The 14,316-nt window shown below is 38.6% G+C and overlaps 1 protein-coding gene across 1 annotated transcript; it reads left to right on the top strand.

Moving 5' to 3' along the window:
* The first annotated feature begins 4,139 nt into the window (after positions 1 to 4,139).
* On the top strand, positions 4,140 to 12,730 carry LOC121975040 (tetraspanin-3-like). Its single transcript, XM_042526399.1, has 2 exons — positions 4,140 to 4,934; positions 12,308 to 12,730. The coding sequence occupies exons 1-2, from the start codon at positions 4,401 to 4,403 to the stop codon at positions 12,650 to 12,652; spliced, it is 879 nt and encodes a 292-aa protein (XP_042382333.1). The 5' UTR covers positions 4,140 to 4,400; the 3' UTR covers positions 12,653 to 12,730.
* Positions 12,731 to 14,316: the final 1,586 nt, after the last annotated feature.

Below are 14,316 nucleotides of genomic sequence, written 5' to 3'. Positions count from 1 at the left end.
ACCCACAACTCGATCAAGAGCACTTGGATTGCTAGGGCACTAGTTGACTACTAATTAGAGGTTACTCATCACTAATTTCGTCAGCTATAACCAAGCTCCCAAGCTTTGGTTATATAGCCTGCGGGTTGAAAAGCCCGCCTACTAGTCGACTGCCAAAACATGCAGTCGACTGTCAAAACATGCAGTCGACTACCCTCTGTGGAAATTCGACCATTACATCCCAACGACTTGATACCAGTCGACTGCTAAAACTAGCAGTCGACTGCTCCACACTAACCGAACAAACAGAAGCATTCTGTTCGCTCCCAGTCGACTGCACCAGTCGACTGCACCAGTCGACTGCTAAAACATGCAGTCGACTACTACAACAACGCTACAGTACTGTTACAGTAATTGCTACAGTACTGCTACAGTACTGCTACAGTGCTGCTACAGTAGCTACTACAGTAAAACCCTAAACCTAAGATTTTACCCCGAGTACAATCTCTCAACACTCGGACCCTCACCCTCAGACTCACTTGACGCTTCTTTGCAACGTTGACCTCTTGCCTTCAAGCCTACTTCCTTTGGCTCTTGTCCCTCGGATGCATACAAGCCCGTGGCTTGTCCCCAATGCCATCCTTTGCGTATGCCTCGAAGTCGCTTCCCTCGACCCTTGTCCTTGCTGTCTTGTCCACGGTCTCTCGAATGCATACAAGCTCACGGCTCGTCCCCAATGTCATCCTTCACCGGACCCGAAGCCATCAACCTGAGTCACATGTGTATCCTGCAGTCCTGCACAACTTAAGTACACATATCAAATACAAGGGTGAACCTAACTTAAACCCTTTGCCCAAATACCAAAACACATGATCACACGGACCATTGGGATTGCTCCAACACTTTCTTCTGATGTCACTCCCCCTTCATCAATGCTCTTGATGCTCATTTCGGACGAGCTTGCCTCGTTTTCATCTTCTTGATGACTTTCCATTAACGTAAGTCCAGAGAAAGCCTCAATCTCTAATTCAGATGATGTTTCATCCCATGTCGCCTTTAGCGTCTTGTACTTGTTAGATTGGACAGGCTTCTTATTCTTTCCTTTGTCCTTGTTCTTGATCTTTAACTCAGGGAAGTTATCTTTAACGTGCCCTTCTTTGTTGCAGTGGTAACATCTGATTGTTCTTTTCTTTCTACCCTGCAGATGGTTAGTTTTTTTAGATTTAGCTAATTTTTTAAATTGCCTTACCATCATTGTCGTTTCATAGTTGTCGAGAGAGGATTTTGAATCTTGTTCGTCCATCCTTGCCTTAAAGGCAACGTTGTGCTTCTGCTCCTTCTTCGGATCTGCACATCTCGTTTCATGGGCTCTAAATATTGAAAACATTTCATCTAAGGTAACAGATTCTAAATCTTTAGATATATAGTAAGCATCTATTAATGATACCCACTCTGTAGTTCTAGGAAATGTATTAAGTGTGTACCTTAGCGAATCTTGGTTGCTTACTTTTTCTTTGAGATTCGTGAATCCGGTGATGAGTTCCTTCATTCTCGAGTGAAGATATGCAACGATTTCTTCTACTTCCAATTTGATGTTGCTTAACTAGTTCCTTAGCAGATCTCGTCTTACGAGCTTGGCTTTGGAAGTCCCTTCGTGTAGCTCAAGGAACTTCTCCCAAAGCTCATTTGCTGAGTCGTAGGCACCGATCCGGTTGACTTCTTGTGGCTCAGCAGATAGAACTTTGCTTTATCGTTTGCCACGAAGTCGACCTGCTCCTTTTTTGTTCATTGGTATTCTTCCTTACATTCAGGTGCTACAAAACCGAACTTTATTAGTAAAAGAAATTCAAATCAATTTTAAAGAATACCTGCATTCTCTTTTTCCAGCTCGCGAACTCCTCCTCAAACTTCGGTGGGTATATGCTCGGTCCGGCTATCAATTCAGTGCTTCAATCGGTGGTTAGTCCTCCTGAAGCGTCCTGGCTCTGATACCACTTGTTAGGACCCTCAGCGGTCGGTTAGAGGGGTGAATATCCCCTGCACAAAAACAAAATAAAACCTTTCTTGAACAAATAACTTAATTAAAATAGCACTTGTATATAAGAAATACTAACAAGACTAAAAGACAGAGGCAAACAGATTTACTTAGTTACAATCGGGGAGATTGTTAATTCAAGGTAGATGAAGTCATACTATTTTCTCCTTCAGGCGGAGAAGACTCTTTACAACAATGAAAGTGCAGAAAGACGAAGCTAAACAGAAAAGGAAGTGTGTACAAGTGTTGCTTAGATATTTCTTGTTGTCTTTAGCTTTTGGGAGCAGGGTTACTTATATAGCCCTACTCGGGGCACCTGGAAGGGTTCCAACCGCCTAGGATGGGATAAAACTTTATCCCTGATGCAACGGTACATGCCACATTGAGTTTGGCTAAAACTTGGGTTCCGAGCGCTCGGAGTTCGGGCGCCCTAACCTAGTCCAAGCGCCTCGAGCACCAAAAGTCATCATTTTGTTGACTTTTCGTCCCGGTCTCCTGCTCCGGTTCCGCTTGCATCGGTTCGGGTCTTCTGCTCCGGCTTCGCTCGCTTGGGTGATTTCGGCCATCCGGAATAGGGCTCACCCAAACCCAACTTCCGACCTTCTTCTCAAGCAAGTTTTCGCTCCGGCTTCTCGTTTCTCGGAATTACCGCGTGCTTCCTTCTCATTCGCCAACATACTGTTCCATAACTTTTCGTCTCTCGGATAGCTATATCTTTTGCTCCTTGAGCAATCTTCCACTTCGACTTTTCGTCCCTTGGAAACACCGCATGTTCCCTTCTCATCCACCGGTGTACTCTTCCGCAACACCTCGTCCCTCGGACGCATCGAGCTCATCGACTCTCTCCCATGTCATCCTTCTCGCTAGCTACATCTTTTGCTCAACTTTCTGTGCTCCTAAGTTCCTGCACATTTAGACATGGTTAAATATAACAAGACCTAATTTAACTTATTTGATTATATCAAAACTATCTTAGAGTATCAACACCATCTTCATTTGATTTTGTTTTCATCAATTTAGAATTCTATTTTTTTTTCAGTGAGGATGATGAAATAAATTTTTAGTGGTCATCCTTTTTATATAGTTGGCATTTTTTTTACTGTTTATAGTGATGCATATATAATTTTGTGAAAATTTTTATTGAATAATATATTAGTCAATCTATTTTTTCACCCTTGAAATTATTAAATGATAAAAAAGATTTTTATAAATTTTCTAACATCTGATTTTTTATTTATTTATAGAAAGAGTTAAATATTATTTTTAAATATAGATGGGTAAAATACAACTCAATAAAAAATAGCGGATTAAAGGGATTTTTAGTCTATAAGAAAAAATAGATCCACCACTGCCTAGTACTGATACATAGATGATAGACACATGATAAAATAAATTTCAAATAGTCTAGTTTTTGAAAATCGAGCTGGCTATTGCATCCAAGATGTCGTTATTTTGAGCATCTCCAATATATGTTTTGTTAAAAGTTTATAAAATTTTAAAATCTCATTAAATTTTTTTTTTTATGATTGTGTAGGTGAGGTTTGAAATTTTTAATTCAAAAATAGATTTGAATTTTTAAACATGCTATTTCTTTGAAAAATGGAGCCAATAATTAATGTACATGATTGACTTTTTTAAATAATTTAAAAATATATTATTTGATGAGCTAATTATAATGTTTCAATTTATAAATAATTAGTAATAATTAAAATTATATTTTTTCTTTTAAAAATAATATATTTGAGATAAATTAAAAAAAATATACAAATGACTATAATTAAATTAAATTTATAAAATAATTAAATATTAAATAAAATGATAAATTATATTAAATAAAAAATTGTAAATTAATTAATTTATTAATTGTTAGTTATAAATAAATTAAATTAAAGATTATAATTAATTAAAATATCAGATGAAAACTATATAAAAATATTAAATAAAAAAAAAAGTCATATGTAGATTTTTTTAATTGTGGAGAATAGTATATATGTATTGAAATTAATGTAATAGGTATAGAATAATGGTACATTCAGAGAGAATTAAAAAAAAAAAATTCATTTAAAACTTTAAACTACTGGAAATGTTTCATTCAAAATTTTAAGCATCGGGGAGATGCCCTTAATCTTAAAGAAATAAAGAGGCGGTGACCACCCTGCACGCTAGCCCCCAGTCCCTTCTCTGTCGCCGCCTCCTGCGGCGGCGGCAGCTGCTGTTGCAGTGATGTATTGCATTGTATAACAATAAAATAAAGCCATCAAACAACGCTTTAAGGTTTCATCTTCAACCCTACCACTTGATCTCTCACTACAAAGAGAAATAAAAAGAAAGAGGAGGAGAAGGCAAAAGCTAGCAATCAGAACAAGAGAAAAATAAAACCCCTACAATGATGCGCGGCAGCAACACGGTGATCGGAGCCGTCAACTTCGTCACCTTTCTCATATCCATCCCCATTTTAGCCAGCGGCATCTGGCTCAGCGCCAGGGCCAACTCCACTGATTGCCTCCGTTTCCTCCAGTGGCCTATCATCGTCATCGCCGTCTCCATCATGGTCATCTCCCTCATGGGCTTCGCCGGCGCATGCTACCGCCTCGCCTGGCTCCTCCAGCTCTACCTCTTCGCCATGTTCTTAGTCGTCGCCGCCCTGCTCGGCTTCATTGTCTTTGCCTTCGCCGTCACCGACCGCGGCCAGGGTCAGGTGGTCCTGAACCGCGCCTTCCTTGAGTACCAGCTCTCCGACTACTCCGGATGGCTCAAGGACCGCGTCTCCGACCCCGGATACTGGGCCAAGATCAGCGCTTGCTTACGAGACGACCACGCCTGCTACAAGATGCCGCGCTACACCCGAGATCCGGTCACCGGAGTCCTCGTGCCCGAGTCTCCGGATATGTTCTACCGGAGGAATCTTTCCCCTATCGAGGTCACTTCTCGGTCCTTACTCTTTCATTGCCTTGCCTGCCTACCCCTTTGTATTATTGAAATATTAGATCCTCTCTACAAGAAGGCAAATGATTGGAATGTTTAGTTGATCAATGTTTTTGGTAGAATTGTTGAAATTGTTGGTATCTCCATCTGCATGCCTTCTCTTTCGTTCAAAATGTGCATCAACATTTACTTGCTGTTAGTAAAATAAGCTTAGATAGTATGCAGCAGAAACATACTAGTTGGTTCCTTCAGATTTTTGAAGCCCTGTTTTCCTACTTTAACCTATCCCTCGTTTTGCTTATTCAAGGAAAAGATATGAAAAATACTCCAGAAACTTTTTAAACGTCAAACCGTAAGAAATTATGGGTAAATTGGAATATTGGCCTTTGCCTTGGTCTCGCAAAGGCTAGTAACTAGGAAATCTAGAATTCTTTACTTCTACTGTTGTTGGTATTATTATTTTCCTTTTTGTGTTATTACCTAAATCATTGTAGGATTCCCCTTTGAAATACCATAGGTTTAACTCCATCGAAAAGTTATGGGAATCCCATTGAGCACTGAGTTGGATCTTATCTTCTTGCCCTATTAATAATTCTGAAAGGTATATAAGTGGATTCCTTTTTTCAAAAAAGAAAAAAAAGAAAGGGAATATAGTAAAAGGACATTTTTATTATTTATTGTTATTATTATTTTGTTCGGTGGATTATTAATAAAGAAGGCTTTTGTGCCAAAATGGGGAAAAGTCTAAAGGGAACAGCTTTACCTGACCACATTCGAAAAGCCATTTGAGAGTGGTCTTTTGTCAACTTTTCTTTTTCCTAGCAAAAGAGAGGGAGACCACATCGGAAGGAATGTGATTGAGGAATGATATCTTTCTTCCCAAATTGTAGATATTTTTGCAAGATGTAAAGGAAAATTAATACAATAACACACACGCACGCACACGCGTGCGCACGTGCACAGGTGTAAGAGATGTAAAGTTACTATCATTTAGAATTCACAAGGCATATTAGTTTTGAACATATATCCTTCAATATCCTTGCATCCTCAATGCCTTATCTCACTCCAACTCCAACTAAAATGAGGTTCTCTGTTTACCTGTGTTTTAACTTTTAAGCTAAAGAGATTGACTACATTTTATATATTGGATCTACACAAGTCGAATACAACAAGTAATGAGTCCATACTATGCAGGTTGATTGCAAGGAATTTTTTGTGATCCTCACCTCCTAATAACTACCTTCTTTACTGCTTTCATGGCATTTGGGCTTATCCTTCTAACAATTAAAAAGTGTTGTAGATCAGATGTAGAGGGCGTCTCCAATGAAAATTGTGGATGCACAATAAAGATTTTAATTGTTTCCACAGCTTATAAAGGTTTCTAAGATATATCTAACTATTGTTTGATTAAAAAAGAATGGATGAATTCTTGACTACCATATCGAAGAAAGTAATTTTTGAATAAGCTCACTTTTCTTTTTTTCCTCAAGTACGATTATTTATTAGCATTTTTTCTTGGAATTTCTCGACTACAAACGGAGAGGAAATACAAAGGTAGCCTTCAAACCTATGTCATTTAGTATATTGAGTTTTCTGGTTGCTCATTCACTAATTAGCAATTTATTGTTTTCTTGAAATTTCCTCAACAAAAGACTTGAGAGGAAGTATAAAGTTACCCATTAAGCATATAGTCATTTCAAGCATACCTTAACAATTTAATAATTTTTATTAAATGTCATTAGAAAGTGCTTGAAGTTACACTGTACAATAAATGTCTACTTGAAAATGTCACAATAGCTAATTTTTCTAGTAGTGTTAGCAGTTTAATGTTGTCCACGTTTCCTCAACTACACACTAAGGCTCCGTTTGGTATGCATGATAGGATAGGATTGGATTGATTAGGATAGGATTAAAGGTAGGATAAATAATCCCTCTTGAGGCCAAGGTATTATGAATCCTACCCCTAATCATTCACAATCCTACCTCTAATCAACTCTACCAAACGCTTGATTAAATTTTTTTTGAAAATATAATCCTATCCTATCATGCATACCAAACGGAGCCTTAGAGATAATATAAAGGTTGCACACGAGCATTATGTCATTTCAAGAATATTGAGTTTTCTTGTTGTTCATGTACCCATGAGCAGTTGTTTTCTATGAATTTCTTCAACAGCAGACTGAGAGGAAATATAGAGCTAGCCATGAAGCCTTGTGTCATTTCAAGTATGTTAACCCCAATTGCCAAACAATTTATAATAGTTATCAATTAATTCATCTGTTATTGTCAAAAGTGTTTTATATGAAATATGTTTTTATCCTTTCTTATCTATGGCATATATCGGAGATCTTTCTGTTTGCCAGATGCATAAAGATCATTGTGTAGAAATTAATAGGTAGAAGAAAGAAATAATATAAAGTTTTTTGATAATCTTATTACTAAAGCCAATAGGCTTATTTATACAAATTGTCCAAAATAATAATGGAAAGATTAAATAAGACATATAATCATAATAATTATAAATTTAGTAATATAATAGGCTTGGAATTATTATTTTTCCTATTTGATTCATGTCAATCTTGATTGTGTGCCAAATATAATAAATCTCAATTGATTGAAATCAATTAAAGATTATTTCCATTATTGTCATTATCCCCCGACAAACTCAACGGGGTGCTTGAACGTTGAGTTTGAGTGCTAACTTAGTGGAACGTTGTCTAGATAATGACTTGGTAAATATATTGTCAATTTGATCTTCCGTAGAGATATAAGAAACCGAAAGTTGTCGAGTCGCCACACGCTCGCGAACAAAATGAAAATCATTCTCTACATGCTTGGTACGTGTATGGAAAACAGAATTTGCCGCAAGATATGTTGCTCTAATATTATCACACCATATTTTAGGCGTAGCAGTTGGGAAAAAGTGTAATTTTGAAAGAAGAGATTGTAGCCAAATAATTTTTGATGTTGCGTTAGCGATAGCTATTCAGCTTCAGCACTTGAGCGAGAGATTGTAAGTTGCTTCTTTGAAAGCCAAGAAACAAGATTCCGCCTAAGAAATATAGTATATCCACTAGTAGAATGTCTATCTTCGGGAGATCCAGCCCAATTTACATCACTGTAGGCAATCAACTCTTGTGAAGACTGACGATATAAAAGAAGACTATGTAGAATAGTGCCTTTGAGATATCGAAGAATTCTCTTAACACCTTCCCAATGATGTTTAGTAGGAGCGTGCATAAATTGACAGACACGATTCACAGTGAAAGCAATATCGGGTCATGTAATTATAATATATTGTAGGACACCAATAATACTATGGTAGATCTGGGTCAGACATTGAAGAGGAGGATGAGGGTGCAGTGAAACCACCCTCAATGATTGGTGTGGAGATAGGATGTGCACCATCCATTTTAGCTCGTTGTAGAGCCCAGTAATGCATTTGCTCTGAGAGAGAAGACAACTATCAGAATGTGAGAGAAATTCTATGCCAAGGAAAAAACGAGCATTGCCAAGATCCCAAATAGGAAACTCTTGACGGAGAAGATGTCGTAAAGTAGGAATGTCGTTTTGATCACTACCAGTTATTAATATATCATCCACATAAATTATAACAAATATTAAAAATTTTCCATTACATTTGTAGAATAGGGAAGAGTCTGTTTTTGAGCCAGAAAATCCCTGAGTATGAAGCCAGATAGATAGACGATGAAATCATGCACGAGGTGCTTGTTGAAGACCATATATAGACTTTTGAAGTTGACACACATGTGTTGAAAGTTGCGGGTGGATGAATCCCGGAGGTTGCTCTATGTAAACAGTTTCTTCAAGGTGTCCATGAAGGAAAGCATTAGAGACATCTAATTGGCGTATTGGCCAATTGGAGCTTACAGCTATAAATTATAGCAATCTGATAGCTGTAATTTTGACGACTGGACTAAAAGTATCATTGAAGTCAATACCTGGCTGTCAATAGAACCATCTGCGCGATACTTAATTCGGTAAACCCATTTAGAGCCCACAATATTCATAGATAGGGTACGAGGGATTAAGATCCAGGTTGCATTAGGAAGAAGAGCATTAAATTCTGTAGCAATCGCAGCACGCCAATTTGGATCTTTGACTGCCTGTGTAAAACTAGAAGGTTCAATAAAATTTGAAGAAGCAATAAGAGCACGTGGAAGAGGATAACGAGTGGAAACTGGTTGACATCGTGCGTAAATATCGCTTAGAGGAAGCATCCGCCGAGCAATATCATTATCAAAGCTACTCGGAGATGAGTGGTCAGATAGATGAGAATCAAAACTAGAGAGTGGATCACCACTAGCCATCGAGTCTACAGGAACTTGTGGAGATGGAGTAGGACCCAAGATACCATCCCCCCTTGTACTTTCAATATATCTTGATGAATCAATATGTGAGACTTCTAGTATATTGCTTGGTAATATTAGATAGTTGTCTTGGTTATCTGAAGGAGGATCTGAGATAGCAACTGCAAACGAAAATAGAGATTAATCAAAAGTATATGTCGAGAAATATATATCCGACCGGTCAAAATATGGAGGCAACGGTACCCATGATGCAAATTACTATAACTAAGGAAAACACATTGTAAGCGAGGGTTTAACTTGTGCTTAGAGTAAGATCGTAGCCAAGGATAACATGTGCAACCAAAGATACGAACGAAGGAGTAATCTGGAAGACAATTATAAAGTCTTTCCAAGGGGCACTTGTTTTGAAGTAGTGGAGTGGGTAAACGATTGATAAGGTAGACTACGGTTTGGACGACATCATCCCAAAATTTAAGTGGAATCGAGGCATGATTAAGAAGAGCTAAGATAGTTTCAACTACATGATGATGTTTTCTCTCGGCGGATCCATTTTGTTCAGGAGTGTGGGGATAAGAAACTCGATAGATGATGCCAGAGGAAGTAAGATAACGATGAAGCGCTTGATACTCTCCACCCCAATTAGAATGAATGGAGAGGATTTTACGTTCAAAATAGCACTCAACTTGTTTTTGAAAGCGACAAAATATCAAAGAGATCAGACTTTCTTTTCATAAGGAAAATCTAAGTAAACTTGCTGAAATTGTCAATAAAAATAACATAATAAAGAAAATCTTGATTAGATAGAATAGGAACAAGACCCCACATATCAGAGTGAATAATTTCTAAAGGAAAACTAGAAGTGCGAGAAGAAGACACAAAAGTTAATTTATGAGATTTTGCTTTCATGCAAGCTTTACAAAAATGAGAAGAGAATGCTAAAGAAATTGGTAAACCATACTGGTTAATGATATTCGGAATAACACGTAGGGACGGATGACTAAGACGTGCGTGTCAAGAGAATTTATCAGTTCGTTCTCCAACAAACACGTTAGTATAGGTGGGCTGAATATGACAAAGACCGTCTTTAATATTTTCTTTAAGTAGAATATTTCCTGTTGTGGGATCCTTCACAAGACAATAATGAGGATGAAATTCAAAAAACACATTATTATCAAGAGCAAACTGACGGACGGAAAGCAAATTTTTAGTAATAGAAGAAACATGAATAGTGTTGCGCATACGAAAAGTACGACCGCATGAGTGAAAAGATGTGTTTCCAATGTGAGTAATTTGCAAACCTGAGCCATTACCTATGTGTACCATGTCGGGTCCATCATAAGACGAAGGTTCTGTGAGAATATTATATTCCGGTGTAACATGATGAGTTGCTTCAGAATCCGGATGTCATCCTGGGTTCTCAAGAGTCAATGAAACTATATTAGAAGAGATAGAATGTGAGAATGCTCCAAAATAAGACGACTGGGTTGTAGCATGCTAAGAAGGTGGTGGTCGATTTGAAGATGCATGTACTCCTTGTGAAATAGTTGGTTGTCCCAATGCTGCAAGACCACCAACAAAATTTGAGTCAAATTTTTTAGGACATTGAATACTAATATGTCCAACTCTGAGACAAATTTGACATCTTCTTTGACTATATGATCGATCAAACCTTCTAGAATAATAAATACCAGTATGACCAACGATGTGACAAATTTGATATCGGTCTAAACTTTGCTTTTGGCCATCATGATGTCATTGAATATCTGACATCGGAAATAAATAACTTGCCCCTTGATAGTAATAGACCGTGCTGGATGAATTTTCAATGGCTGGAAATAATTAATACTCGGCACTAGAACCTTGTTGTCCGGGGGAAGCGGCAGTGGGTCAAAAGAAGAAGTCCGGCGGTCAAGGCGGGGTTGCAATCTTGCTGGTAGGTAGCGGCGGAAGAAAGGAAAAGCAAAGATTCCTGTGCACGTTGGACACGCTAGAAGGGAGGATCAACTGTCCACCGGCTATCCTTGCGGTCCTGAGGCTGCTGCTCCTCTTAGATGGCTGGGCTACTGTCAAGAACAAGGCCAAAGCGCTCTTGGCCTTGTTGGTGGTGGCTGAGTCGGATCGCTGGTGTTGATCCTGGGCAGAAGAAGGGTGGAGGGGAGAAAGAAGGAGGTTGGTGAGAAGATGGGAAAGAGAAACTTGGTGCGTGGGAGGAGCGCTTGCGCGGTGGGAGAAAAACAAAACCACGGAGGAGTAAAACGAGGTTTTTTTGGAAAAGAAAGCAAAGCAAAAGTAGATGAGTGCAAAAGCTTATCCAATAGAATTAGGAGCAGCCAGGAAAACAAAAAAAGTAAAAACGGTGGGTGAAAAGATGTAAAGAAAATTGAGAAGGTGAAGACTTAAAGCTTCGTTAGCAGCGGTGTTAGAGGGATTTTTTTTGGGGGATTTCTTGGCGGCGACGGCAGTGGTGTTGAAATTCCAATAATAACAAGTTGAAGACGGCTGTCTGTTTGGAATAGCCTGTGTAGCACCAAGGAAAAGAAAGGAGAGGAAATGCTTTCTTTCACACACAAAAATGAATTTTTTTTTTCCAGAGAATGGAGAAAGGAAGGAGGAATAAAGAGAAGAAGGGACGCGCGAAGCTTGAGGGAAGAAAGAGAGAATAATTAAATGAAAGAAAAAGAAAGATAAAGAAAGAATTAATGATAAACACGAAAACAGGAGAAAAACGACGATGGAGTATTAGCTCTGATAATATAAATTGTTTTGATAATCTTATTACTAAAGTCAATAGGTTTATTTATACAAATTATTTAAAATAATAATGAAAAAATTAAATAAGACATACAATCATAATAATTATAAACATAATAATATAATAGACTTGGAAATATTATTTTTTCTATTTGATTCATGATATTGATTGTGTGTCAAATATAATAAATTCTAATTGATTGAAATCAATTAGAGATTATTTTCATTATTATCATTATATTGATGTTGTTGATTGCTTATCTAATGCTGGTTGTTAATGACGTAGTCTGGGTGCTGCAAGCCTCCAACTTCTTGTGGCTTTACCTATGTAAATGAAACATTCTGGATTGCGGGAGCAGGGATGACTGTCAATGACATGGACTGCACAAGATGGAGCAACAATCAGCAGTCACTGTGCCTGCAATGTGACTCATGTAAAGCTGGGGTTCTCGCCAGCCTCAAGCATAGTTGGAGGAAGGTTTCAGTGATCAACATAGTCATGCTCATACTCCTTGTCATCATCTACGTCATTGGTTGTGCCGCGTTCAGGAATGCAAAAAGGATGCACAATGGTGAGTCCTTTGGTGAGAACCGGATGACTAAATCAAGGCCTAGCAGGATGCACTTTTAGACTTCTTTTGTAAACTAATATTGTTTTGTACACTAGAAACATATTTGATTAAAGAACATCTTTGTAATGTTGCCATGATTTTTTTTGCCTTAGGTGACCTAAGGAAAAGAAAGGCATGATCACGTGTGAATTAGCTTTCTCTATCGTTTCAATAGCTTTCATTTCAGAATTCTTGTGCAGAAGTTTGTTGGAGCTGATGATAATGGTGCAATTGGAGCATTGGCAGAATGATGATATAACCGTTTAGGACCTTTATTTTGTGATAGTAACATTGCAAATCACAAGAACTCTGAACAGAGATGCTTCTCAAACTCTTCAAAATGACAGCGTTGCAAATCACAAGAACTCCAAGATGCTTCTCGAACTCTTTAGAATGCAAATATGGAATTCTTATACTTTGAATGGAATGAATGAATTTGTAAAGAAAGGGGCTTATTTATAGTTTGTGATGGGCTAAAGGGGTATCTGGCTTCAATTAAATTTGGTCATACCTTATTTGAAGGATCACAACTGGGTCCTCTCATCTGGACGATTCCGATCAGGCCATCTTGAATCTAATGACCAAGATCGTGTCCATCTGATGGAGCACTTTTAATCCTTCACCTGGGTACATCTAAGTCGTCCATTTCGAGTTCAACGACTCAGATCGAGCCTCATATTAAGTATCACATTCAACCATCAGTTGGGTAAATCCAATTGGTTTGAGCAAAAGATACCACGTTAATCTAGGTGGTTCAATATTATCAGCCATCCGATTAAATATAGATGAATAAATTAAAAGGATATTTTATCCTAACATAATGATCTTTGTATGAGAAGATTAGACACCCAATGAAATTATATATATATATATATATATATATATATATATATATATATATATATATATATATATATATATATATATTTTTTTTTTTTTTTGAACTGGTGGTTAGAACAGGGGATCCTCATTTTGAGGGGTCAACGCCACGAGGAAGTCAAAGGGCCAGGTGGCCGACCGGAGAAGGGCGGACCGGTCGACCGACCGGAGAAGGATGGGCCGACCTCCCGGCCGGCCGACCGGTGAATAACCGATGGCAAAAGGCGCCCCGACAGGAGTCGGGGTTCTGAGTAATGAAGGGCCGAGCGGAAGTCATGCTCGATCGTAGACATAAGGTAACATATTGCTCCCCCCATAGCACCTTACCGAGGATCTCCTCAGATAAGCATATGGATACCGGACGGGAGGCAGTCTTGGCGGTCGGGAGATGAGTATCTTGGTCGGACGTCCCGGCATGGAGTAGGAGAGAAGGACAAGGAACATCTTATGACAAGTCCTATGATTAGGCCATACTCCAAATCTGGCGGCAAGGTGTTCTGTCCCATCGAGGCGTGCTGGATTGTGTATGGTGTCGGGCTTCGACAAACACATACTATGGGCTAAGGACACGATGTTGCCTCGGTGAGGCGTGAACTCTTTCACCGCTCTATAAGGAGCCTTATACTTTGGGAGGTACGCGTTCTACAATTTTGGAGCCACTTCTTCATTATTTGCCTGACTTGGCGTCGGAGGGTCGTCGCGGGGAACCCCTTCCGCCCGACTTCTTCTGAGGATCGCGAAGTTCGCGGCATTCAAGACCCGTCGGCCGGAGGCGCCACGTGCCCGTCATCCGTTGATTGACTTT

The sequence above is a fragment of the Zingiber officinale genome, chromosome 4B (assembly GCF_018446385.1).
Source record: "Zingiber officinale cultivar Zhangliang chromosome 4B, Zo_v1.1, whole genome shotgun sequence".
In the NCBI taxonomy this organism is placed as follows: domain Eukaryota; kingdom Viridiplantae; phylum Streptophyta; class Magnoliopsida; order Zingiberales; family Zingiberaceae; genus Zingiber; species Zingiber officinale.
The sequence above is the reverse complement of the archived record's forward strand: the minus strand, read 5'-3'. Positions and strand labels throughout refer to the sequence as shown.